Consider the following 25,106-nt stretch of genomic DNA (forward strand, 5'->3'; position numbering starts at 1 on the left):
ATCTGTAGATAGCATGAGAGCAGTAGACATTAGTTGCCTGTGTGCCCTGCTGGTTTAGGGGAGCACAGCTTAAAAAAAACCACCCAGAATTTTCCAGCATGCTCGAGATCTCCCATGTCTGTAGGGATTCCCTCCTGCTCTGTCTTTTCCCCAGTTTGCTGCCCTACACCAGGAGTCGGCAACCTAAGGTCCACGAGCCACAAGCGGCCCCCAGGGGTCATTTAACCGGCCCCTGAACCGAGCTACCCACTCAGCGAGTCCCTGTGCGCTGTGCTAAACCGGCACAGTGCAGTGCGGGGACTTGCTTCTGCGGCGCCGGAAATCGCATCTGCGCAGACGCTGGAAATCACGCGCACGCACGAGATCCGGCCCACGGAGGGATCTCCGCTGGAGTGAGCCGGCTCATGTGAGGTAAACCTTGCTGACCCCTGCCCTACACTTCCATAGGTATGACTACCACTTCACTAACAGCGGCAACGAGGAAACAGCAGTAAAAGCTTATGCAGATATGGATGACAAATAATCTGGAAAATCAATTTCCAGACATCAAGCTGCTGCCCAAGTGATATCAGGAGACTTCAGCTTAAGATGAAATCAGCCAGACCAAAGAACGTGTCAGAGCAGTAGGTCTGTTTTATTAATACAAAGAGGACAAATCTCATTGGAATTCATGTATCTACATAAGATATCTTACTGCAATGTGGAAAAGGGAAGACGATAGGACACGCTATTGTCTCTGCTAATACTGATTTAATGAAAAAGAGGGATTAGCAAGCTGACTGAAGCCTGGGCAGCATTCTAGATATTTAGTATTATACAGCAATTGATATGAACAAAGCAAAAAGCATTCTAACCCTGAAACGCTATTGACATCTGCATGTTTACTTATCGCTGTAAGCACTAGAGATAAAAAAAAGTTTGCTTATAGTGTATAGTGGTGATAATAAAAGTTATATGTGTAGGTCATATTTGATGCACAATACACTGAAACCTGGGGACGCAGGTGGCGCTGTGGGTTAAAGCCTCAGTGCCTAGGGCTTGCTGATCGAAAGGTCGGCGGTTCGAATCCCTGCGGCGGGGTGCGCTCCCGCTGCTCGGTCCCAGCGCCTGCCAACCTAGCAGTTCGAAAGCACCTCCGGGTGCAAGTAGATAAATAGGGACCGCTTACCAGCGGGAAGGTAAACGGCGTTTCCGTGTGCGGCTCTGGCTCGCCAGAGCAGCGATGTCACGCTGGCCACGTGACCCGGAAGTGTCTCCGGACAGCGCTGGCCCCTGGCCTCTTAAGTGAGATGGGCGCACAACCCCAGAGTCTGTCAAGACTGGCCCGTACGGGCAGGGGTACCTTTACCTTTACCTTACACTGAAACCTAGTTATTACAAAAACTTAACCTAGATCTGTCTAAAACTTAACATAGAATTCTTAGTGTAGAACTGCCCTTGAACGCTACAGTATTAGGAGACATTTTGAGAAGGTAGTTTGCTAGGAATACTTTACACCTGTGTTTCAGCATCTGTACTACTTCCCTGGTGTCTGAATAGAACTTTGCTTTAACAGGACAAACAGCAGCTGAGGAGAGAATTAACTCTCCTCCCCCAAACAGTAGCCCCAATCTATATCAGAGTTCCCACTGACTGCTTTTTATGCAGGTTTAAAGAGACAAAGGACGCAGGTGGCGCTGTGGGTTAAAGCCTCAGCGCCTAGGACTTGCCGATCGAAAGGTCGGCGGTTCGAATCCCTGCGGCGGGGTGCGCTCCCGCTGCTCGGTCCCAGCGCCTGCCAACCTAGCAGTTCGAAAGCACCTCAAGGTGCAAGTAGATAAATAGGGACCGCTTACCAGCGGGAAGGTAAACGGCGTTTCTGTGTGCGGCTCTGGCTCGCCAGAGCAGCGATGTCACGCTGGCCACGTGACCCGGAAGTGTCTCCGGACAGCGCTGGCCCCTGGCCTCTTGAGTGAGATGGGCGCACAACCCCAGAGTCTGTCAAGACTGGCCCGTACGGGCAGGGGTACCTTTACCTTTACCTTTAAAGAGACAAAAAGATCAAATCACAGATGTCCGACATTTTAGGTAGTTTCGGCAGTTTCAGCCCTTTGTTTATTACACAGGAAAACCTATAAATAGAAATCTGGAATTGTGATTTCTGCTACAAAGCAAGGTAGTACTGAAAAGCAGCCAATGGGTTTGGCGTAGGAAGCCATTTTGGAAGCCACTGGACTTTGCTAGTCCTTCACACTGTTAACTGGGAATGATTTGCTATCATTGTGGAAAAGAGAATGGTTGGCACTATTTCTCCGCAAATAAATGAGGCAAAGGTCAGGATAGTTATGCACCAAGTTCTATTTTGTCACAAAACAAGGTATCTTCTATTCTAAACCATTTCATTGACATTAAATAATTCTGACAAAAACAGCTGTGAGTTTTGTGTTTCTCATTTCACCCCACACCCACCGTATTTAGAGTGAGCCAGCAGGCTTCACTGTAAAGAAATTAAAAGTGGACTATACTAATTAAATTCAATTACAGTCAAGCAAATGTTATGGTGGGGGGGGGAGACAGTCTTGTGAGTGGGGAGGGGGGAAGGCTGCTTAGACTTTTAAAGTTCTACAGGACAAAACACAACTAAGATGACACCACATATCTAGACACTGGGCATTTGAGTTTGTGAAAAAGAAACATTCTGGACTTAAAGGGGTGTAACCCTACAAGAGGCAATAATGTACAATGTGCATTTGAACGTCCATTTTCATGATTGCAACCTTCAGCACTACTTTTAATCTCCTGAGCATAAAAAGTAAACTTGACAGTTCAGCTAACAGAACTGCAGAGGAGATAAAATCCACAGAAATTTGGCACATGCAATCATGAAAATTGCACCCAAAGTTGTGCTGCTGTGGTGTTGTTTTTTAATAATTCAAGAGACTAACCCAGAGTTGCTGATTTGTGAATAGTCTAATCTGCTCCATTTTAGAAAAGACTATGAACACAGTATGGTTTTTTTCAGCTTTTATCCCAGAATATATTAGTTCTACCCCAAGACAGCTGTTATCTGTCCCCTACTAGGTCAATGCTATCGGAAACAGAAAAGCTATAGTTGTTATCCATAGTAAACTCTTTTCCCTCTTCAAATTACAGGTAACTGCAGCTTTCTGGAAGTAATCAAAGCTGTTATGTTTCAAGGAATAAGGGATACTGCATCTACAAGATTGAAGACTCCCCAGAAATGCACTTAATCCTCAAAGCATTTTACTAGGGAAAGCTTCATGATAGTATAATAATTTAATACCTGAGGTTCTGAAAGCTTCCACACTACAAGTGACGATTCTTGACTGTGTGAGCAGTGACTTGTATGTTCGTTTCAGTTGGTTTATGAGATAAGGTTACCAGATGTCCCTGTTTCTCAGGGACAGTCCCCAGGTTTACAAATCAGTTCCCTGACAAAATCCATCTATTTAGCAGGAAGTTGAAAAGTGTCCCTGGATTCACTGAAAAAAAATCTGGTAACCTTATTATGAGAGGAGGAAAAAAATGCAAGCCCTTCATTTCGAACTCATAAAACCTATGGTATGTTGTCTACTGTTGTTCATCTTGTGCATGCATTTAATTACGTTTTTATCCTGCCCTTCTCCAAGGAGCTCAGGGCAGTGTACATTGTCCTCCTTCACAGCTATCATGGGAAACAGGCCACAACAACCCTGTGAGGGGAGATAGGCTAAGAGATGGCAACTGGCCCAAAGTCACCTAGTGAATTCATGGCTGAGTGGGGATTTGAACCTGGCACAACCAAACCATACTTTGACAGTAATCATTACAGCTATAGCTTGTCTCAACGTGACTCAAAATGCCATTTTAAAGTCCATTTTAAAAATGGAACTAATAAAGCCAGTGCAAAAGTAAAACAGAGCAATATACATACAGTACGCACAAACACAAGCATACATGTGAATCTATAGCTGAAATGTACTTAAGAAAATATATTTAATACTCTAAATTATTCTCCCGAAGTTGTTGTATTAGTCCAAATACAGGCTGCATTCCTCCTCAAAATCTGGCTTGTATAAGCCTAAGTGTGGCCTAAAGTAAAGGTAGAGAAACTGTAATGTAAGATGATGACTCAGGAACCATGCAGAACTTTGATATACTTCGGTTGTTTTTGTAAAAGAATCACCCATCATTCTTGACAGGTGGCACTAGTTGCCTGGTGAGTTATTCATCGTGTGAGGTAGCACGTGTTTTTAGATAGTAAAAATATGGGTGTCCATGTCAGGGGAAAACATCTATCAGTTGGGGGCTGAGTCGTGACAAATTTCAAAATGGCAGTTATTAACTATGCTGAAGCGACAAACAATAGAGAAACAGGAAGGAAATATGGTGCTGATAAAAAGAATGTGTGTCATTGGAGATCAAAGAAGAAAAAATTCAGAATCCCATCTCCATGCAAAAAACATTTCGAGGGCTTAAATGTGGTCGACGTTATGAGGTTGATGAGTGTGTACTTTCCATTGTAAAACAACAAAGAGAAAATGGAATGCCAATCAGCTGCAAAGCATTTGAATTGGTGCCGGGATATTTGTGCAAAGAAGTGGCTTCTTACTTAAATGTGGGACATCATTTGCTCAGTGGTTGTCTTCCAGTTTCAGTGAGAAGTTCGTCCAATACCAACGGCATGTCCTTGGCCTGAGGAGAAAACACAACCATTATCTTAGCCAAATTGGAAATGCTGACAAAACTCCCATGTTCTCTGATATGCCAAGCAACATGATCATGAAAAAGAAAGGAGTGAAATCTGTCCTTGTGAAGACCATGAAGAATGGGCAGGGAGGGGGGGGGATGCACCTTACAGCAGTGGTAGCTGTAATAGTTGCATGCCACCCCAATCTCAGAGCGGTGTGATATTCCAGGGGTTACGCAGGGTTTGTGTTTCCTTTGGAATGAGAGAGACTGTGGACAGAGACTTTGGACAGGAGAGGCTGTGGTGTCTTCACAGCATAAATACCCCAAGAGGGACTTGCTTCCCCCATAGTCACAGCCATGAATCCCAACAGAAATCAAGCATAGCTGTCTCCCAGCTGTCCAGCCTCCAGCCTGTCAGCTTCTAGTTCACATAACTCAACTGTCAGCTCTACCTTTGTCTTTCTACCTACCAGTGAGCTGAGAGAGGAGGGCCCACCCATTTGATATCTGGCACAGAGCCACTTCCTTTGTTACCTTAGTGGCCCATACATTACCTCACCAGGAAGCTAGCCTGCCTGTTCCAGGAACTAAATCCACGCTGGATCCAGGAATTAGGCAGGGCCAAGGCATGCAGCCTACTCCCCCACCAACTCATCGCAATATGTTATACAGTGGTACCTCAGGTTAAGTACTTAATTTGTTCCGGAGGTCCGTTTTTAACCTGAAACTGTACTTAACCTGAAGCACCACTTTAGCTAATGGGGTCTCCTGCTGCTGCTGCACTGCCAGAGCATGATTTCTGTTCTCATCCTGAAGCAAAGTTCTTAACCTGAGGAACTATTTCTGGGTTAGCGGAGTCTGTAACCTGAAGCGTATGTAACCCGAGGTACCACTGTACTGAGAGGGAAAATACTTCCAAAAGAAACATTCCCCGCCAGAACAGTTGTGGGATGCCCAAAAAGAGGGTGGATAGTGACTATTCTGTAAAAAAAAGGGGGGGCAATGCTAGTGGTAGATGCATTTAGATGGCATCTTACCCCAAAAGTTAAGAAGATGGATAATCAAAATCAGATTTAGTAGTTGTTCCAGGTGGAACGGCATCACAGCTACAAGCCCTTGATGCGGTTGTGAATAAGCTCTCCAAAGGAAGGACTCTGATTTGTTTTTGTCAGGAAATAATGCCGTCTCACCGAGCATAAAAATTAAAAAAAACCATTGGTGAATTTGCTATGCCACTGGATTTTAACTGCATGGCAAAGAATATCTCCTGAATCTGTGGCTTCAAAAAGTGCTGCCTTTTAATTGCAGCGGATAGTAGTGAAGGCGACATATTGTGTGGAAACTGGGAAGACAGTGACAACTAACGTGACAAAGATGAAGAGAGCTGTAATAATTAAGAATCTCTATTTGACATGAAAAAGTTTAACAGGAAATATTTTTAAAAAATATTTTCCGTAATTATTTTTCAGTGCACACTTATATCTATTTTTTTCTTTCTTTCAAAGAGCTTTCAAATTTGGACCAATTAGGCTATGCATAGTTTAGTAATAATTGTCAGGAATTACAGTGTAAGGCAAAAACTACCTATGAGAGGAATGAATATATGCTACCCGTGAAGCATATTGCTGAGATCATATTTGTTCTACTTGCTTTGTTTTTCTGCATGGTTAGTCAGCTTTTTTTGCAGAGTTGCCTCAGAAGACTAATCTGCTTTTATATTCGATGTATTAAGCCTGGTTTGTGCACATGATGAATTACTCATAAAATATTTACATATATTCACGCTTCGGTGGATGTTCTGGTTAACTTGCATTAGGACAACATACAAATCGAGGGAGCAAACCAGGCGTAAGTCCTCTATATGCTGTCACATCTAAGGAAGGCTTTATGCAGATGTTTGCAATGTGCACGTGGTCCAGAACTGTGATCAAACTGGTCCACCCAATCAGCCCATGATCTCAATTGATGATCACATGTTTGCAATGGAGCCTGCAATGAAATCAGTTGTGAAGAGTGAAGACTTTTGGTGGGAACTCACAGCACAACCCTAACCATGTTTACTCAGAAGATAAGTCCCATTAAATGCAATGGGGCTTCCTCCCAGTCCACATAAATTAGTTTAGCATTACAGCCTATGTGCAAACAATTTAATCTGCATCCAACCCACCGAGCCTGCATTGGTTACAAGTGATCTACAAAACCAAAGTGTACCAGTGGCATGGATCTACCTGAGCTGGGCTCTGAACATGCTGGCACCCATGTAAACATAATATATAATGTGCAAAATTGGGCAGGAACACAGGAAAGGGAGGATCCTGCTCTCCCATCAGTCACAATGTCTTTATAGGGATAAAGTAGATCTTGCACTGATATCTTCACTCAGTAAAATCTGTTGAGAAACTTGTCCTAAATTACAAATTATGTCTACGATCCAATCAATATTAAATCACCTGAAAGACTTAAGACTGCATACCAACATGCATTTATTTATAAGTGCTCTTGAACTCAATAGATTTATCTCCAAGAAAACATACACTGGAAGAATGATGTTCCATGCAACAATCCCATTCCACACATAAATGTGCACTGAAAGAGTGGCGGCGGCGGGGGGGGGGGAGAGTCATATACAGTACAAAAGAGTTAAGAAAACTTCTAAAACAGCAACTAATCTGCACAGTTTTACTTAGATTAGGCAATCCATTTTTAAAAAAACTGTTAGGAGTGCTAGGTGCTGGCTTTCCCCCATTTTCTTCCTCTTTCCATGGAAAGAAGAACAGCATTCATCAAAGAAGAAGTTTGTGTATAATTTACGTTTCTTAACTTCTTTGTGCAGGCCGCAGATTGTGGTTGTAGGGAAATGACGGTAAACCCTGAGAGCAGGGCCTGTCGCAGGCTGCAAAGGCCTCTGAATTACTGTGGTTTGGGGTTTTAAATACTGTATAGACATCACTTTGCAAGTGTCATACCTGCACGCTATGTGGGCAACATCTGTACACACAGAGGAAGTGTCCTCTGCGGCTAGTGTGCATTAAGTTTCCTTCCTACCTCCCCCTTTCAACGCCCACATATCACAGGTACAGTTACTTATCTTGCACTCTACGTATGCCCAGGGGCTTCCTTCCCTTGTACCATGCAGGCAATTTCATGATGACGTTATCTCTTTTCTTTTGTCAAGGAACTCCCAAGTATGGTATGTTCAGAGGCTGCCTATTCTGGTGTGATGCATGGCTAATTAGATTGCACAGTCTGTTTTATTGCATTCATTGTACGGGATGCTGAGAATCTCTGTGTGCTGGCAACAGGCAGGCAGGGAACAACACAAAAGTTTAATTTCTGGAATCCAGAGAGTTGTTTTGTTTTTTTAAAGGCACTTCAAGGTTTCAGAACATCTCCTATGTTATACCAATTAATTCCACTGCAGTCATGATGGTTTCTGTAAAGGCAATGCACCAAACTCATATACCGTACCTCTGATCTAAACACTGCCACCATAACAGATCATATGGTTCTTGGTGGGAAAAGCTTATAGCAATTATAACAGTCAGTTGGATCCAAGCTTTGGGATTTCAATAAACTGGAGGGGTTACTTTAAAAATCACAATAGATGCTAAAGTGGAAGCCAGCCCCTTTCCCAACTGTGTTTATGTACAGACAAAAAGAGTTCATGGTGAGGCTATTTTCTTTAAAAGAGCACAAACACTTAATGGAGGCTGTTTCTGCAAAAACATTAGTGATTCATATGCAACTCTCAAAAAACAGAAATATCAGTATACTGGTGAGATACAAGGATATAATAAAGTATTATATACTCTATTATTTTCAAGTTGGTGCGGAACACTAAATAGTGATCATTACCAAATCAAGTGAAAACAGCCTGGTTTTCCTTGACCTTTTCTGATCCCCCCCCCCCAAAAAAAAAAAAATCATGGCCTTGGAACTGTAGTTTACCCCTCATAGGTCTACAATTCCCAGCGTCCTTCGCCAGCTAGTTCCCAGGAATCTTTAAGAGAAGCTATATGGTGTGAAATGCAACTACTGGCTGAGGAGCACAGAGAGAAGCCAAACCTCTGGCATTATATGACTACAGAATAATTTTATTTTTTTTTACTCAGAAAGCATTTTGGCGCCACTCTGCAGGAAAGGCCGGATTTAGGTTTGATGAGGCCCTAAGCTACTGAAGGTAGTGGGGCCCTTTATATGTCCAGCTGTCCTTTGTCAACAGCAAATTGTTGCTGTTTTTGTGTGTTGAATATATGCTATATGGCAATTTATGGACCTAATAATAAGCATCTAGAGCCATTTGCACATAACAAAACATGTATTTAATCAAATGCATGTATTAATCAAACATGTATTTAATGCAGTCATAATGGTTTCTGTAAAGGCAATGCACCCAACTCATGTACCCTACCTCTGATCTAAACACTGCCACCATAACAGATCATATGGATCTTGGTGGGAAAAGTAATTGTTGAACTGAAATACAATTAAGAAGAAGTATATTAATAGTGAAATACAATTAAGAAGTATATTAATAGTGAAATAACTCATAATCTAGTCTCTAGAAACTTGCTATAACATGAAATAATAATAGGTGATATATGATACAAACTACTAATAATTATAAATAGCTCTTTTAATATGAAATTAAGTGTTAGAACCTGCACAATGCAATTGCAGTTAATACAACCATTACTTACATCATAGAAGCCTACACAACACAAAACACTGTTGCTGTATGCAGGTTTTATTTTATTTGTTTTATTTATTTATATTTTGGAAATGTAAATCCAGTCCCCCCCCCCTTTAATTTTTTTTGGGGGCCCCAAGAGGGTGGAGCCCTAAACTATAGCTTGTTTAGCTTATATGTAAATCCGGCACTGTCTGCAAGTATTGACCAGCTGTCTTGACCAGGCCATTTCCACCTTGTGTTCCTTCCTGAGAATTTTTACCTTTTAACAACAACAACAACAACAACATCGCTCTTCCCCTTCTAGAAGAAGAAGAAAAAATCCCTCTGCTGAGGGAAATTTCCTTCAGGCTGTAACATTTACCTGGTTGAACTTGGGTGCGACAGATAAGTGGATGAGCTCCCAGCTTACGGTCAAAAAAACCAAAATGGCTTCTGCTTCCAAATCCTACTTAATTTAAGACAACACGTTCCTGCCTGGTGTGAGGGAGGCTTCAAAAAGCCCCCTGTTGGCCTTTTTGACTAGTTAATAAAGAAAAAGAGCATGCTGGGGCCTAATTTTTATTTGTTCGCTGTGAGGAAATTCACCCACCCACTCCATTTGTGCTAAGGAGAAAAGGGGTGAGGCGATGATATGAAGGTCCCTTTTCAGGTATACGCTCCACTATTTCTCTCAGTAATACAAATCGGAACAAGGAGATTTCATTCGGTCATCCAGGGGACGGGATGGGAGAAGCGCCGCTCTTGTTCCCGTGTGCAACAAGAGAAAAGGAGACTTTGGTCACCTTTTGCAATATGGCGGATGTTGGGCGCTCCAAAATGGATCTTCTGGGTTGTGGTTCTTCTCCATTTTGCGCTCCTTCAGCTCTGCACCCGCTGTGGGCCCACAGTGCCCAATATCCAGCTCTGAGAAAAGGAGGCCGCAGGGGTGGAGATTGCAGCGTTGAGTGTTCTTTTAAGGAATTGTTTTGCTTTCCATATATATATATATATATATATATATATATATATATATATAGTTTATTTTCCATTTAATACATCATCATTATCCACTATACCGCCCTGGCTCTTAGAGCCTATCAGCTTCCTTCCCTCCCGCCTCACGGCTTTCAAAATTAACCTTTATATCTTTGCATTTTTTACATTTTCCAATTCTAATTACACTCATTAAAGATAGGAAATTTCTCATTACAAGTCTTTCTGAGTAAATTTATGCGATATCTGAAAGATTACTGTAAGCAATTAACATCACTAGCAGAGTTGTCTGAAGACTTGGAATTGTTTTGTTTTGCTTTCAGGCAGCCAAACTTTTGACCAGAAAACATCATGTTTTCAGCCTTGAAGTACCATGCAGTAGACTACTTACATGAGGTACAATGGCTAAAGCTTGACATTTTTTGCTCTCTCGGTAGTGTGATAGCTGCGTTTAAATATAAAGACCACTTGTTAAGTCACAGAAAGCAAGTATTTGGACTGTTTCAATTTACTTTTATTTTATTTTGACAGCATGGGTTTAAAGAAATAAAACAAATAACTGCTCACGTTTCATACTGTGAGAAATAAAAATGTTGCTTTTTCGAAAGGTCGCAAGGTTGCAGTGGCTAGGTAACCGCAGACTTGCTTAATACTTATATTTAGAATGGCTTATGGGTAGAACGCTCATTAATAGGGCAGCTTGCAACTGAAATACGGCTTATTATTATTATTTATTGAATTTATATATTATCTGTATGTTTCAGCAGATGTAGAACTAAGTTACACCTGCTAGTGGTTACGATGTGGCTTTATCGCTTAAGTCGAGGCATAAAAATAACACAATTATCTGAAAAAACCAACAGTCTGAGGCAGTTTACTGATTTTTAATTTTTTTTTGCTAGATTCCTGCGTGCACATAAAATCCATTTTTGCAAAAGGAATACATTTTTGTGGTTTAGTATGTTTTACAATTTACTTAATTTGACTTTTAATGTGCACATAGTGGTGTTGATTGTAATAATAATAATAATAAAATAATAATAATATGCTGCCCATATTGCCGGAGCTACTCTCTATGGCTCCCAACAAAATATTAAAAACACAATAAAACATCAACCATTAAAAACTTCCTTGGCATAAGTGAATGGATTTGCCAGCAGCATCTGATGTGGTTTTTGAAAACTTTTCAACCTGTTTTAACTTGTTTCATTTCTATTGCTTTATTACAGTGCCCCACTATGGCATTTTGCAGTGTTTAATGATTTGAAATAAACAAAACAATCCAATTAAGGTTAAGAAATCCCTATAAAATTCAGTAGGAATGTTTAGCATGTGCTCAGGTCTCTTCTATTTAAATCAGTGAATCTTTGCTTGAGTTTTAGGAAGGTAAAATTTGAAAATGTAGGCGTTGGGTTTTTATCAGTTTAAATGTGCATGCACGTAAAGAGACTGTATACTAGGGAGAATAGAATGAACTCCAAATAAAACCACTGAATAGTTCCAATTGGGAAGCCATGTACTACTTAATATGAGCAAAAGTGGAGTACTGTAGTTGCACTCATAATGATATGATACATTTCTCTTGTGCAGAAAGTGGCTAGACAGAGATTTTCCTTTGAATTGTTCTCAATTCACATCCCTTCTGGTTTATATCAGGATAAAAATTATTGTCATAACGGAAACTTGGCTGATGATACATACAGGAGACCCTGGACAAAAGGTATGTTGTATCTGGCTTTCACATTTAAATTAAATTTTTAAAAATTATACAATCAGCTACAGATGAAAAAGAAGGATAATGAGAACTTGGCAAAGTTACAAAATGTATGTGGACAACTGTTTTGTGTTAGAAATACATTAGCCATTGTAAGCATCCTTTTGACTGATCACAGCAATTCAATACAATCAAATGATCAAAATAATTGTTCGCACACCATAGACATAATAGCTATCATACCCATATTGTGTTGTATTTGTGGCAGTGAACACTGATTGATTTAGCTAACTGAATGGCACAGAATGCTATTCACAATCAATCCAATTATTCAAATAAGGTTTATAGTCCAATTACTGTATGTGGAGGGAAAAGTCCAAGTTTTTCCTAAAGCAAATCCGGAACCAAGAAACCAAGGATTTTTCGTAATGATTTTCATACTGTTTCTTAACTGTTTTTGTTTTGTTTTGCTGTAGTTACACCTGACCTCACTCAAATTGCTATGGATCGTCCTGTGCTTGATCTCTGGAATAAATATCTTGGCACAGAAGACTTCTTGGAGGAGTGAGTCCTCTTCGTTTATCATTACGTAGTTGTTGATGTGCTTGTATCCAAGTAAATGTGTTTAAGATGGGATGCATGGGCTTTAAAAAACAGAGTCAACATTACTGCCTATCTTGTGTGTCTTAAAGTAGTGGACCTTGAGCTGTGCAGTATGTGTTCACTGTTCTGGAGGTTGACTGCAGTGTATCATCTGCAAAATGCAGATAATATATGACATCTGCTTTTCAAGGAAAAATAAATTTGAAGTCCATCTTCTTCTTTAATTGTGCTCTGTTAATAACTGGAAAACAGAAAGCTCCCCTGTTGTTAGTGTAACAATATATACAGGAGCGTAATGAAAAAATACCTTGATGCAACTGAAATTTCCTGGTGTGAATGTCTTGTTCCTGCAGTTTTCAACTAAATCACATTCTGTGAAAGACTAGATGAGTTTCTGCGCTCTTTAAGAAAAAACTAATCAATTTCACAAACTATTTTTTTCACAAGTTAAATGCCAAGGCCAATTCAAGACAGCTTGGTGTCTGAAGCAGAGCCAAAAGTGCAATTGATTCTTAATGGACCTACTGTAATTTCAATGGGTGGACACAAAGCAAAGCCTAGTTGAATGCCACCCATAACCTTAATCTCAGGGTCATGGGTTCAAGCTGCACGTTGGGTGGAAAAAATCCTGCATTGCAGGCGGTTGGACTAGATGACCCTTGTGGTCCCTGTGATTAATTTCAGTGACTCTAATCTGAGTTGAATACCATCCCATATAAGGAACTTGGACAGCAATAATTTGTTTCAAATCAGAACCAGTGAAGGCGGTGAAGGTCCTGTGTGAGTGCCTGGAGGTGGTTGGAGGATGGATGGCGGCTAATGGATTGAGGTTGAATCCTGACAAGACAGAAGTACTGTTTTTGGGGAACAGGGGGCGGGCTGGTGTGGAGGACTCCCTGGTCCTGAATAGGGTAACTGTGCCCCTGAAGGACCAGGTGCGCAGCCTGGGAGTCATTTTGGACTCACAGCTGTCCATGGAGGCGCAGGTCAATTCTGTATCCAGGGCAGCTGTCTACCAACTCCACCTGGTACGCAGGCTGAGACCCTACCTGCCCGCGGACTGTCTCGCCAGAGTGGTGCATGCTCTAGTTATCTCCCGCTTGGACTACTGCAATGCGCTCTACGTGGGGCTACCTTTGAAGGTGACTCGGAAACTACAACTAATCCAGAATGCGGCAGCTAGACTGGTGACTGGGGGCGGCCGCCGAGACCACATAACACCGGTCTTGAAAGACCTACATTGGCTCCCAGTACGTTTCCGAGCACAATTCAAAGTGTTGGTGCTGACCTTTAAAGCCCTAACGGCCTCGGCCCAGTATACCTGAAGGAGCGTCTCCACCCCCATCGTTCTGCCCGGACGCTGAGGTCCAGCGCCGAGGGCCTTCTGGCGGTTCCCTCATTGCGAGAAGCAAAGCTACAGGGAACCAGGCAGAGGGCCTTCTCGGTAGTGGCGCCTCCCCTGTGGAACGCCCTCCCATCAGATGTCAAAGCGATAAATAACTACCTGACATTCAGAAGACATCTTAAGGCAGCCCTGTTCAGGGAAGTTTTTAATCTGTGATATTTTAGTGTATTTTTGGTTTTTAATCTGTGATATTTTAGTGTATTTTTGGTTTTTATGGAAGCCGCCCAGAGTGGCTGGGGAAACCCAGTCAGATGGGCGGGGTACAAATAATAAATTATTATTATTATTATTATTATTATTATTATTATTATTATTATTATTTGTTTGCTTGTTTATTGCATTTATATCCCAATTTTTCCTCTAAGAAATTCAAGGTGGTCTACATGACTCTACACTTCCTCATTTAATCCCCACAACAACCCCCTCCATACACACACAGAAGGCAGGATGCGGTAGATAAAAGTAGGAAGTGTGAGGAAGAAATAAACCAGGTTGGCTTCTCCTCCTTGTTCATCACATTTGTCTTCCTGCAGTCCTGTCCTTCATGTGCATAAGGACTGAACTATATCCTGTTTTGCTGCTTTGCACTGTTTTCCTCAAGAACCATTTATATCATAAGTTTTCCACATAATTTTGTACAAAGAAAGCAAACCCAAACCAATGTACATTCTCTTATGTTATAGTATAGCCCCAAAAATGAAGTGAGGCACCACAGAAATAAATGACTATTATTATTATTATTATTATTATTATTTACCCACCCTTCACCCTAAGGTCCCAGAGCACATTACAACATTAAAACATTCCACAGGTTGACTTTGTTCAATGAAATATAATGAAGATATATTTAATGAATGAAATGAAGTTTTCTTAGATGGGGGACAGAATCTTAATCAGTATGTTAAAATTACATTACAGAAAGGTGCATTAGGGGTTATCCAACTTTGTCATTCATGAAAAAGCCTTTTTATGTCTTCAGGTTGATACCTTTTAGTTTGATATATGAGAGACATGTTATTTTATAACATTCACATAAGAGTCAGTTAATGCTTTTCATAGGATGACCTTGTTCCTTTTGTCTCCTGCATTTAGTTAATTCTAGAGATTGTATTGACTTTCTGCTGACACTATTGTTATAAAGCCAAGAGTTTACTCAGAGAGCCAAGTAAATTAAGTTTCAGACATACAGTGATAGAAACAGGCAAAGTCAGTAAAAGAGGGCAACTTTAAAAGGAGGAGGCGTAGTCTTTAGATCAGATTCTTAATTTAGAAAGCGCAGAGGCAGAAAGGCACATTAAGTCATCACTACTGTGGCCCCATTCTGTGCTGTGGGGTTATGAGACACATACATTTTTCCTCTTCAGCAATTTGGCATTGGTCTAATGTCCTTAAAATAACTATGGACAATGACTTAATTCTGTCTTCTTGCTGTGTGTCACCCGCAGCCTCTACTAGCACAAGCCTCAATGAATGATACAGTCGTTGCAATAAAAGCCTGTGCTATGCATGAACATAGGAAATCTTACCCTTCTCTGAAATACACATCCTAGCTGAAACCACTATTTTCCCCTTGCATCTTTCTCTGGACTAAGGCCATGGGAACATCCCTAACAGTAAGATAAGGTAAAGGGACCCCTGACCATTAGGGTCCAGTCGTGGCCGACTCTAGGGTTGCGGCGCTCATCCCGCTTTATTAGCCGAGGGAGCCGGCGTACAGCTTCCGGGTCATGTGGCCAGCATGACTAAGCCGCTTCTGGTGAACCAGAGCAGCGCACGGAAACGCCGTTTACCTTTCCACCGGAGCAGCACCTATTTATCTACTTGCGCTTTGATGTGCTTTCGAACTGCTAGGTTGGCAGGAGCAGGGACCGAGCAATGGGAGCTCACCCCGTCGTGGGGATTCAACCTTCAGATCGGCAAGGAAACGATAAAACCAACAAAACTGGAGTACTACTGGCAACAGTCTCCAACTGCATATAACCTTATATACGGTGTCCACGTGTCTTTATCCCTCCAAGCGGGGATTGGGTCCTTGAATCACAAAACTGGAGTACTACTGGCAACAGTCTCCAACTGCATATGGCCATGCGCAAACAAAGTCAAGCTGTTCATGTGAAAGTCCCAAGTTTGTCCTGATGATACCCCTTTCTCCCTCTAGCCCCAACAGAAAAGAAACAGTGACCACAAAGTATTTCAGACAGCCTGCCCTCTCCTCCTCCCACCAGGTTCCCATATCCTGAGTGAAAAAAGGGAAAGCTTATATTTATGACAGCTCTCCTTCTGGATGTCTCAAGGCAGGAACCTAACAAGGACCTCTTGACAACTGATCAGCTTGCTGCCTACTAGAAAAACCCCATAATTGGTGTCTTTTTATCACAAGTGACCATGCACAAGGTTATAGTGGTTTTTCCTGTATGTCTCTACATAGAGGCTTTTTTGGCTGTTGAGATAATGCCTAGACCAGTGGTGGCCAAACTTGGCCCTCCAGCTGTTTTGGGACTACAGTTCCCACCATCCCTGACCACTGGTCCTGTTAGCTAGGGATGATGGGAGTTGTAGTCCAAAAACAGCTGGAGGGCCAAGTTTGGCCATACCTGGCCTAGGCAGAAGGACTATCGGAGCCCCCCTTCTACTAGTTAAGAGCAAGTGACCTTATGTGAAATTACTGTGCTGCAACATGGGACATGTGATTAGTTCAGCAGCACATGACAAGTGTTTGGGTCCCAGCCCCTTCTGTAGCAGGCCATAGTAGCTGACCAATATGGATATATATATATTTTTCCATCAACTGAAAAGTATTAACTTTCCACTTTTCAGGAAACCCACTTCAAGCACTCTCTTCCATGTCCATAATGAAGATATTGAAATTGTTCCAAGTTCGAATCCTGGTTCGCCTTTAGACATAGAAGATGCTTATGTGCTTATGAAGAATGAAGACAGTTATTTAAATCCTAAATATGCTCCAGTGGAACTTGAAGAGCCGGAAGAAGGTAAATGAGCATTCTGTACTTCGCATACTGCATTTTTTCAACTATAAGACACCCCCATGTATAAGACGCCCCCTATTTTGGGGGGACTCAGATTAAGAAAATGGGGAGAGATGGCCCAGAGTATAAGGTGCCCCCTAATTTTTGACATTTTTTAGGGGAAAAACCTTATACATGGAAAAATATGGTAATTATCAATACAGTGCTATCTGTTGCAGAAATGTGAAAATTGCACATGCCAGAGAACCTGCTCACCCATGTGTTATATATCAGTTACTATGTGGCTAAAAAACGGTGGAGCTACCTGTCTCGAAAGCTACTGCCGTTGTGTAACTTGCCTTCTCTTTTGCACACCTCCCCTGCCCTGATTTCATGCAAATCCAGGGTTGTGGTGAGACAGTCAAAAGTCTCTGGTGGGGGCTACACTCTGACTTTATGCAAATCCAGGTATGTGATGTGGCGCTACAAATCCTACAATGGGGGCTTCGCAATGATGAACTAGTGCAAATGCAGTATAGAGAGATATAGATTTCTACGACACTTTTCAGGATAGGAATTGATCTGCAAAGCTATTTCATTACTTACTATTGTATTTTTATTTCCATTTCTAAAAAGGTTTTTATATTGAAAATGAATTTGTTTCGATGGACTATTTAGCCCAATATGCTAAACATCTACCTACTCCGCATATGCTCTTGAGCCGAATAAACAAATTCCATGTACAGAAACCTTTCAGTGTACAGGAACCCCTTTTAAATTTTCAAGGAGAAAAGATAACGGAAGAGGACATCTTCAGGTACTATGTAACTAGATGTTGTGCAATAGGTGATATACATGATTGATATCTTAATATCTGGCCACAAATAATTTTTGTGCACATATTTATTATTACTGATTTTGATCTTTTTAAACTAAGCTCTGACTTACATAAGCTTAAATTTATCTCATTGATCTTTCCACCCATAATTCACCAACTTTTATAAAACTGCCAAGAACAAACTGGTTTTACATGCTTATCTGGTTTTGCAAGGGGGGAAATGTGTATGTGTTATTTAGTTGTAAAACAGAAAACTAAAAGGCAATTACTTGTGCTTTGATTTTAAAAGAGAGTGTTTTGCTTTCAAAATGAATGTGACATCTGAAATGAATATGAAATCTGAAGCAAAAGGGAAAGTACACCAGGAAAATTTTGGTAAAGTTTCTTTAAAGAATGAAAAGGTATGTAAGTGTGTAAGTTACTTTATTTAATCAATGGCATGTTTATCATCCTTATCAAACTGCTATGCAATGATTTTGAAATTTACTCATGCAAACTATTTACAATAATTTGCCATGCTTCCAAAGATACCTTGTATATATATATATATGGCTTCTGCCTGCCTTTGATTAACCTTACATGATAAAAAGGTTGCATTGAAGAGTAGTTTATAAAATCCTATGCACTCACATATTCTAAAGCTCGATGTGCAGCCAGAAGCTGGTGATAATGTTGAGCTTCACAGCATACAAAGCAGAGGTAGGGAACTTTTTCATCCTGGTGGATAGGATCCTGTGTTCCTTCATCCCTAAGGTGGTGTTGGATCAGCTACACTCCTCAGTTGCCTACTGGAAACTCTGGAGTGAAGCCAATCCCAGTGGGGCATGAAGTCTCAGCTGATCAGCACTGACTTGAGGCCCTGGTTTTGGCGGGGGTTGGCCACACTCTGTAGTTACCTAATCCAAACATAACTTGTATTTGTTGCAAAATTTAAAAGGTGCTGGCACAAGTCCCACTTGCTAAGGGACAATCTAGGGTGACTTTTAAGATTGTTTCCAGCTGTGTCTTTACCTGGCCAATATGGAATGCCATAAATGCTGTGAGATGTAGGATGTGTTGATGTTGCTAGGGAGGAAACGACCTTGAAGGCCAAATTAGGACCCCTGAATAGGCCTGCAGTCCAAGGCTGATGGGAGGGGTTAAATCCTGCATTAGGTGCATGTGACTATTCCCAACAGGGAAAAGGCTCGCGCAAACCAAAGCAAGCAAGATTTCATCCCCACTCATCCTTTTCAGTTTAAGCAGCCCAGCATTCCTGTTTGAGCTCTTGACAATTGGGACTTAAAAGGAGAGCATATCCTGATGTCATAGCGATGTCAGATGATTAACAAGTAGGTGATTCTACCCACCAGTTATATTTTGCCTGCCGGTGGTTGAGGAAATAGTAATCTGGGCTTCAGGCCAGGAAAGGTTTTCTACCCCTGGGCTACGCCACTTTTCCTGGTCAATTGGCACCCATAAAAGGTACTTAGATCTATGTGCTGAGGCCATTAGATTTGTTTTACTTCTGTGGTAAAACTAATAAATAATGCTTTTATATTGAGGTAATATATAACACTATTGAATAATTTTATACTTATCCAAGATTCTTTTAAAAATACTTTGCTAGTTCAAATATAAAACTCTTCAAGCTGCTTTGAGAAATATTATGTATGAAATAACTGTTTCAGGTTTTTTTAATCTATCTAGACAGATAGTGAGAATCTCACATGCTTGGGGCTAATCTCTTCAGAAATTCAGGAAATTATAGGAAATGAAAATGAGAATCTTAAAATAATCAGCGAAGGTAAGGATACAGAAAATGGTGTTCTAGCCCCAGTTCTTGGGTTTGATATTGCCTAGTTTCATTATTTTATTGCTGGTCATTTTAACTGGTGAAAACAAAATAATCAATTTTCATTCTTTGTATTCTACAGAGAAAGACAATTCTTTCAATTTCATGATAATATCTTTTTCAGACCTTGAAGTGAAAATTACTCCTGAGACAGAGAATTTGGAATCTTGTCCCCCAAAAGAACTTTGTGCCAGTCAGAGCAGAAGTGTACTGGAACTCAGCAGGCCAGGTAGGACTTTCTAGACAGGCAAATCTGAGACGGCTGAGATATTTTGGAGAATAGCTATAGATCTATAGCAGGGACGTCCAACTCCCAAGAGACTGTGATCTACTCACAGAATAAAAAACTGGCAGTGATCTACCCCTGGGGGTGGGGGGAGATCACAAACTTGTTTGCAAAGTTGGACATCCCTATAGGATCCCTATAGTACCCTATAGATCTATAGTACACCTATATCTATAGTACATCTGAAGGACCACCTGCACCCCTTCGTTCAGCCCACACACTGAGGTCCAATTCCAAGGGCCTTCTGGTGGTTTCCTCACTGTGAGAAGTGAGGATACAGGGAACCATGCAGAGGGCCTTCTCGGTAGTGGTGCCCACCCCGTTGAACGTCCACACATCAAATGTCAAGGAATAAACAACTATCTGACTTTTAGAAGACATCTGAAGGCAGCCCTGTACCACGAAGTTTTATAGTCTGATGTTTTACAATTTTATATAAATGCTGTAAGCCACCCAGAGTGGCTGGGGAAACCCAGCCAGATGGGTAGGGTATAAATAATAAAAATATTATTATTATTATTATCTTTTATTTTTGCATTCTGAATATCTGGAGGGGGGCTGACAAAGAAATGTAATTTAGAAATCTTTGGAACTCTGCCTGTGGAACTCTAAGGCTTCATATAAATGTAACTAGAAATAGTGATTGTTCTCAGATATTTTTTGTTCCTGCTGCAGAGTGATCTTAGCTTCTCTTCAGATTTTGCAAGGGAGAGAGCAGGTGTTCCAGGTCTCACAGCAAAGATGGTTTTTATATACCTTTGCCTTTATATTAAAATGTGCATTCTTTCCCTTAATACCTTTCTCTTCTTGTAGGAATTAAGGAGAATTGCATGTTTTCCCATTTTTCACAGAGCATCAGACTTCCGTACCTAAATGTCAACAGCTTTCGGCTATAGAATCTCAACCCGGCTACTTGCAAGGAGGTAACACCTCCATGGGTGAGACGGCCAAGGGAAATTCCCCCTTGGCTGGTGACCATGTGGGTCTGGTTGGCCAGGAAGGAGGCAGAGAGCAAAGGTCCACAACCGACGCTCACCGGGGAAGCAGTGAGCGTCCATTGTCTGCACATGAAGACATATTGGTGTTCAGCCACCTGGAAAAAGATGACTGCACTAATTTAACAGAAACTTGTGCTAGACCATGTGTTTTAGAAGAACTGAACACAGATTTAAGCCCTGGAGACGAGGTTCTTCATACCAATGTTGAAGTGGTCTCAAAAATGTCTACCTCTCAGACGGACAGTAAGTATTGGGCATTTTGTCAGGTGTTGTGGTTCGAGGACCCGACCCCCGCGAAGTAAAATGAAGACACAGGGACACGTGATATAAGGTTAATGGGCTAGAAAAGGCCACAACTTTATTGATTACAGCAATGAAAAGGTATTGGCTTAGGCATTGGATCGCGAAACAAGTGGGTTTATTCACCAGGGGTTCATCACCTGTTGATGCTAATCCAACTATAGGCTCACCCCTGATGTCACCGAGGGTCGTGCCATGGCCTCCCGCCAAGCAGGCTTCGGACGGAATACACGACCGCCAGATTCCATTAACGGAATACCCCTAGAAATTGAAGGCATAGGCGATGGCCACACCTAGCACTTCGACACACCACAACACATTATTCCAATGCCTAACCTACCCACCAATACCACCAAAAAGTTGTGACGATTGCTACGAGGTAGGCGAAAAAACCAAAAAGCCTAATGCCAAATGGAAAAACTCCTACCAGGCCCCCCGGGCAACCGGGGCGACCAACCTAAGGTCCATAGCAAGGCCAATGACCTAAGCCCTAACTCAAAGGGAGTGGAGGGTGGGTGACTCGCCCAGGACGACAAAGAGAAATGAGGCCGGGGGGGAGGCTGGCACTGCAGCATAAAGGCTGCTGGACACGCCCCCCATGGCACCTGGTTGGACAGCCACCGGGGGGGGCGTGAGTGCCAGCCAGGTGTGCTGGAGGCAGGGGGCAACGCCCCCTGCTAGGAGCGGTGCTCGGGCTCCCGTCCACAACCACTCCCCTCTCTTTCAGGGAGGAGAGTCTTTGTGGTTCGAGGACCCGACCCCCGCGAAGTAAAATGAAGACACAGGGACACGTGATATAAGGTTAATGGGCTAGAAAAGGCCACAACTTTATTGATTACAGCAATGAAAAGGTATTGGCTTAGGCATTGGATCGCGAAACAAGTGGGTTTATTCACCAGGGGTTCATCACCTGTTGATGCTAATCCAACTATAGGCTCACCCCTGATGTCACCGAGGGTCGTGCCATGGCCTCCCGCCAAGCAGGCTTCGGACGGAATACACGACCGCCAGATTCCATTAACGGAATACCCCTAGAAATTGAAGGCATAGGCGATGGCCACACCTAGCACTTCGACACACCACAACACATTATTCCAATGCCTAACCGCCACCCGAGCTAAAGGCTCGCCGCCAATACCTTCAAAGCTGCAACCAATCCCAGATGCTTTTGCTGACACTAGCTAACCAAATGTCGTTCCCCAGATCCGATAAGTGGATGCCGTCATTCCGGTATGAAGCTTGGTCGCCGATCCGGATACGGTCATGATAAATGACTCGGCCATACATAAAGCGCACCCAAAGGGCTACCGCCCGATTTACGAGTTTCCTGGTTCTTATAATGGCCATACCAAACAGTTCTTTTCAAGAAGGAGGACCAGAACACCGTTGTTCTGGGACACAAGGCTGCAAATGCATTCAAGTCTCTTTTTATGCTCCACAACAAGTCCACACCCAACGGGCTACCGCCCGATTTACGAGTTTCCTGGTTCTTATAATGGCCATACCAAACAGTTCTTTTCAAGAAGGAGGACCAGAACACCGTTGTTCTGGGACACAAGGCTGCAAATGCATTCAAGTCTCTTTTTATGCTCCACAACAAGTCCACACTCCTTCTGTTAGCGAGGTCATTCTCCCCAAATGAATTGCAAGGATGTCGGGAGGGCCGAACTTGGCTACTTTCTCTCACAGCAATGGCATAAGCTCCTCCCAACACATGCCTCTTGTCGACAACCAGGAAACTCGAACACCATGTGGAAGGCCAAGATTGTGTGCAAGGCCGCAGCTCACCGCTTGTACGCGGGCCCAATGAACTATACTGTGGCCGCAAATCCACACACTTCTCCTGAGCATAGCTGGGGGTAAAAGACAGAAAAGAAAAGGCGGATAAGTAGGGTAAAGCTGCAAGTCGCATATTAGACTTATAAGCATTGGATTTCCCACCGGCCCATTTCTTTGATCCTGTACGCCAGTAGCCCCAGGTGCAACCCAGGCCGTGGTTGCAGCGCCAATCCTAAATGAATGTGCAGCGTACTCCTGGGAGGATAGACCACAAGCCTCAATAGCCTTGCGAAGTACTCTGGTGAATTGATGCCTCAACAAGGGTGACCCATCTTCATGGACCAAAAACGGACCCGAGCTGGGCGGTCTGAGGTAGAGGTACCGCCTAGTGTCCTCTACCAAGCATGGGCCCTGCTGTGCCGACGCCGTGAGCTTAACTAGGACACCTTTACTAGCCTGATCAGTCTTGGACTGACATATATGCACTGTCATGTTAGAATCGGACAACTGCACGTCCTCGCACAGGAGGCCGCGTGTTGAACCTCGTGCACTAACTTCAAACACCACCTCACCAACTCTAAGCGTGCCAAAAAGGCGATAGCGTAGCAAATTGACCTGAGTTTTATGCGTATCTGTGATAACAACTCGGAAGAAATCGGCTTACGGCCCTCGGCCCTGTGAGGTTGTAACCTGCCCCAACCCTCAATGGCTCTATGGATCAAGAAGTCGCTACCCGGGTCATGAGCAAATGTAGCTTTTGAAAAGAAGCTGATGGCGGCTACGTGAATATTTAAGGTTTTAGGAGCACGTCCCAGATCATAGAGATGGGAAAGGTACTGCAAGACAGCGTCAGTGGTAGGAGGTACGTCATGTGAGAGCCCAGATAACCCAGACCTGAAACCAAGGAAATCACACCAGGCCTTCTTGTAGGACCTGAGAGTGGAGGGTGCCACGGACGCCAATACTCCCTGTATCACTTAGCGTCTCCCACGTTCCACAGGTGCTCCGGAAAGGCAACAGTTGTGCTCCAGGTGCAAGCAACCGGAAGCGAGGTATCGGAAATCGAGACAAGGCATCGGCTATGTCATTATTGGCTCCGGGTACGAATTTGGCTTTAAGTATTATGTTGTACTCAAGGCACCGGAGGACGAATGCCCGCAAAAGGGGGGAGATCCTCTCAGACCGAGATGACTGCCTGGCTAGAATGTTCACGACCACCAGGTTGTCGGTCCAGAAGCACACGCGGTGATCTCGAAAATCTTCCGTCCAGATGTGAACGGCCACCACTATTGGAAAGAACTCAAGAAAGGTGAGATCCCGCGTGATGGCCTGACCTTGCCATGCCGTCGGCCATTGTAGTGCACACCAGCGCCCCTTGAAGTACAAGCCAAAGCCTAAGGACCCAGCCGCGTCCGATTGGACCTGGAAGTCTGATGACAGATTCAAGACATCCTGCCATAGAGATACCCCATTGTAGTTCTACAGAAAAGTCGTCCATACCTCCAGATCTGCCTTGACCAACCTGGGGAAGCAGACCCTGTGGTGCGGGTGTCTAAGACCACTGACAGCCTGGCTAGGCGGGCACAGAAGGCGCATTGGAGTGGGCCTGGAAATCAGAGGCTAAATTAAGGATTTCCAGCCATAGGGAGACTCCGTTGTGGTGTTCCAGAAATCTGATCCCTATCTCAAAATCCGCCTTGACTGACTTGAGAAGTCTTACTCTATTGTGTGGATGCTTGAGGCCCGCTGACAACCTGGCTAAGCGGGAGTGAAATGGGCGGCCTGGTGAAACTACTCTACATGCGAAGTTGAAATGATCTAGCAAGGACTGGACCTGTCTAAGAGCGACTTTTTATTATTATTATTATTATTATTATTATTATTATTATTATTTCAGGAAGGGTTTGACGAATTGTTTCCTTAAGGGCAACCATTTTCCCCACTGGCAGGCGGGCGGATTGAGCTGCTGTGTCAAGCTCTATACCCAGGCAAGTAAGATCCGTTGATGGTCCGCCTTATCTGCTGTGAGGGGAACTCCCAGCTCCTG

The 25,106-nt window shown here is 42.8% G+C and overlaps 1 protein-coding gene and 1 long non-coding RNA gene across 13 annotated transcripts in view; one reads left to right on the plus strand and one right to left on the minus strand.

Moving 5' to 3' along the window:
* Positions 1-692: 692 nt before the first annotated feature.
* LOC307206566 lies at positions 693-7,730 on the minus strand. Of its 2 annotated transcripts, XR_013834351.1 has the most exons (5): positions 6,445-7,730; positions 4,592-4,674; positions 2,010-2,111; positions 1,360-1,635; positions 693-984 (listed from the first exon to the last, which is right to left on the minus strand). It is a non-coding gene; the product is annotated as an uncharacterized lncRNA (long non-coding RNA). The 2 variants fall into 2 exon arrangements; XR_013834352.1 differs by lacking the exons at positions 693-984; positions 1,360-1,635; positions 2,010-2,111 and having other exon boundaries at positions 2,793-4,674; positions 6,445-6,660; positions 7,122-7,730.
* Positions 7,731-8,651: 921 nt separating this feature from the next.
* SHOC1 (shortage in chiasmata 1) overlaps positions 8,652-25,106 on the plus strand; it is a 46,362-nt gene continuing 29,907 nt past the window's right edge. For 2 of the 11 annotated variants that reach the window (XM_079959116.1, XM_079959118.1), the window contains exons 1-9: positions 10,548-10,732; positions 11,927-12,056; positions 12,527-12,614; positions 16,876-17,048; positions 17,661-17,841; positions 18,152-18,263; positions 19,552-19,648; positions 19,821-19,925; positions 20,834-21,223. In XM_079959116.1, the coding sequence (XP_079815242.1) occupies positions 10,688-10,732; positions 11,927-12,056; positions 12,527-12,614; positions 16,876-17,048; positions 17,661-17,841; positions 18,152-18,263; positions 19,552-19,648; positions 19,821-19,925; positions 20,834-21,223 (1,321 nt within the window). In that variant the 5' untranslated portion in view covers positions 10,548-10,687. Of the gene's footprint in view, positions 8,852-10,228; positions 10,304-10,546; positions 10,733-11,926; positions 12,057-12,526; positions 12,615-16,875; positions 17,049-17,660; positions 17,842-18,151; positions 18,268-19,551; positions 19,649-19,820; positions 19,926-20,833; positions 21,224-25,106 lie in introns of those variants that run through there. The other 9 variants (XM_079959111.1, XM_079959121.1, XM_079959115.1 and 6 more) reach the window with 8 other exon arrangements.

The sequence above is a fragment of the Podarcis cretensis genome (assembly GCF_951804945.1).
Source record: "Podarcis cretensis genome assembly, chromosome: 17".
NCBI lineage: Eukaryota > Metazoa > Chordata > Lepidosauria > Squamata > Lacertidae > Podarcis > Podarcis cretensis.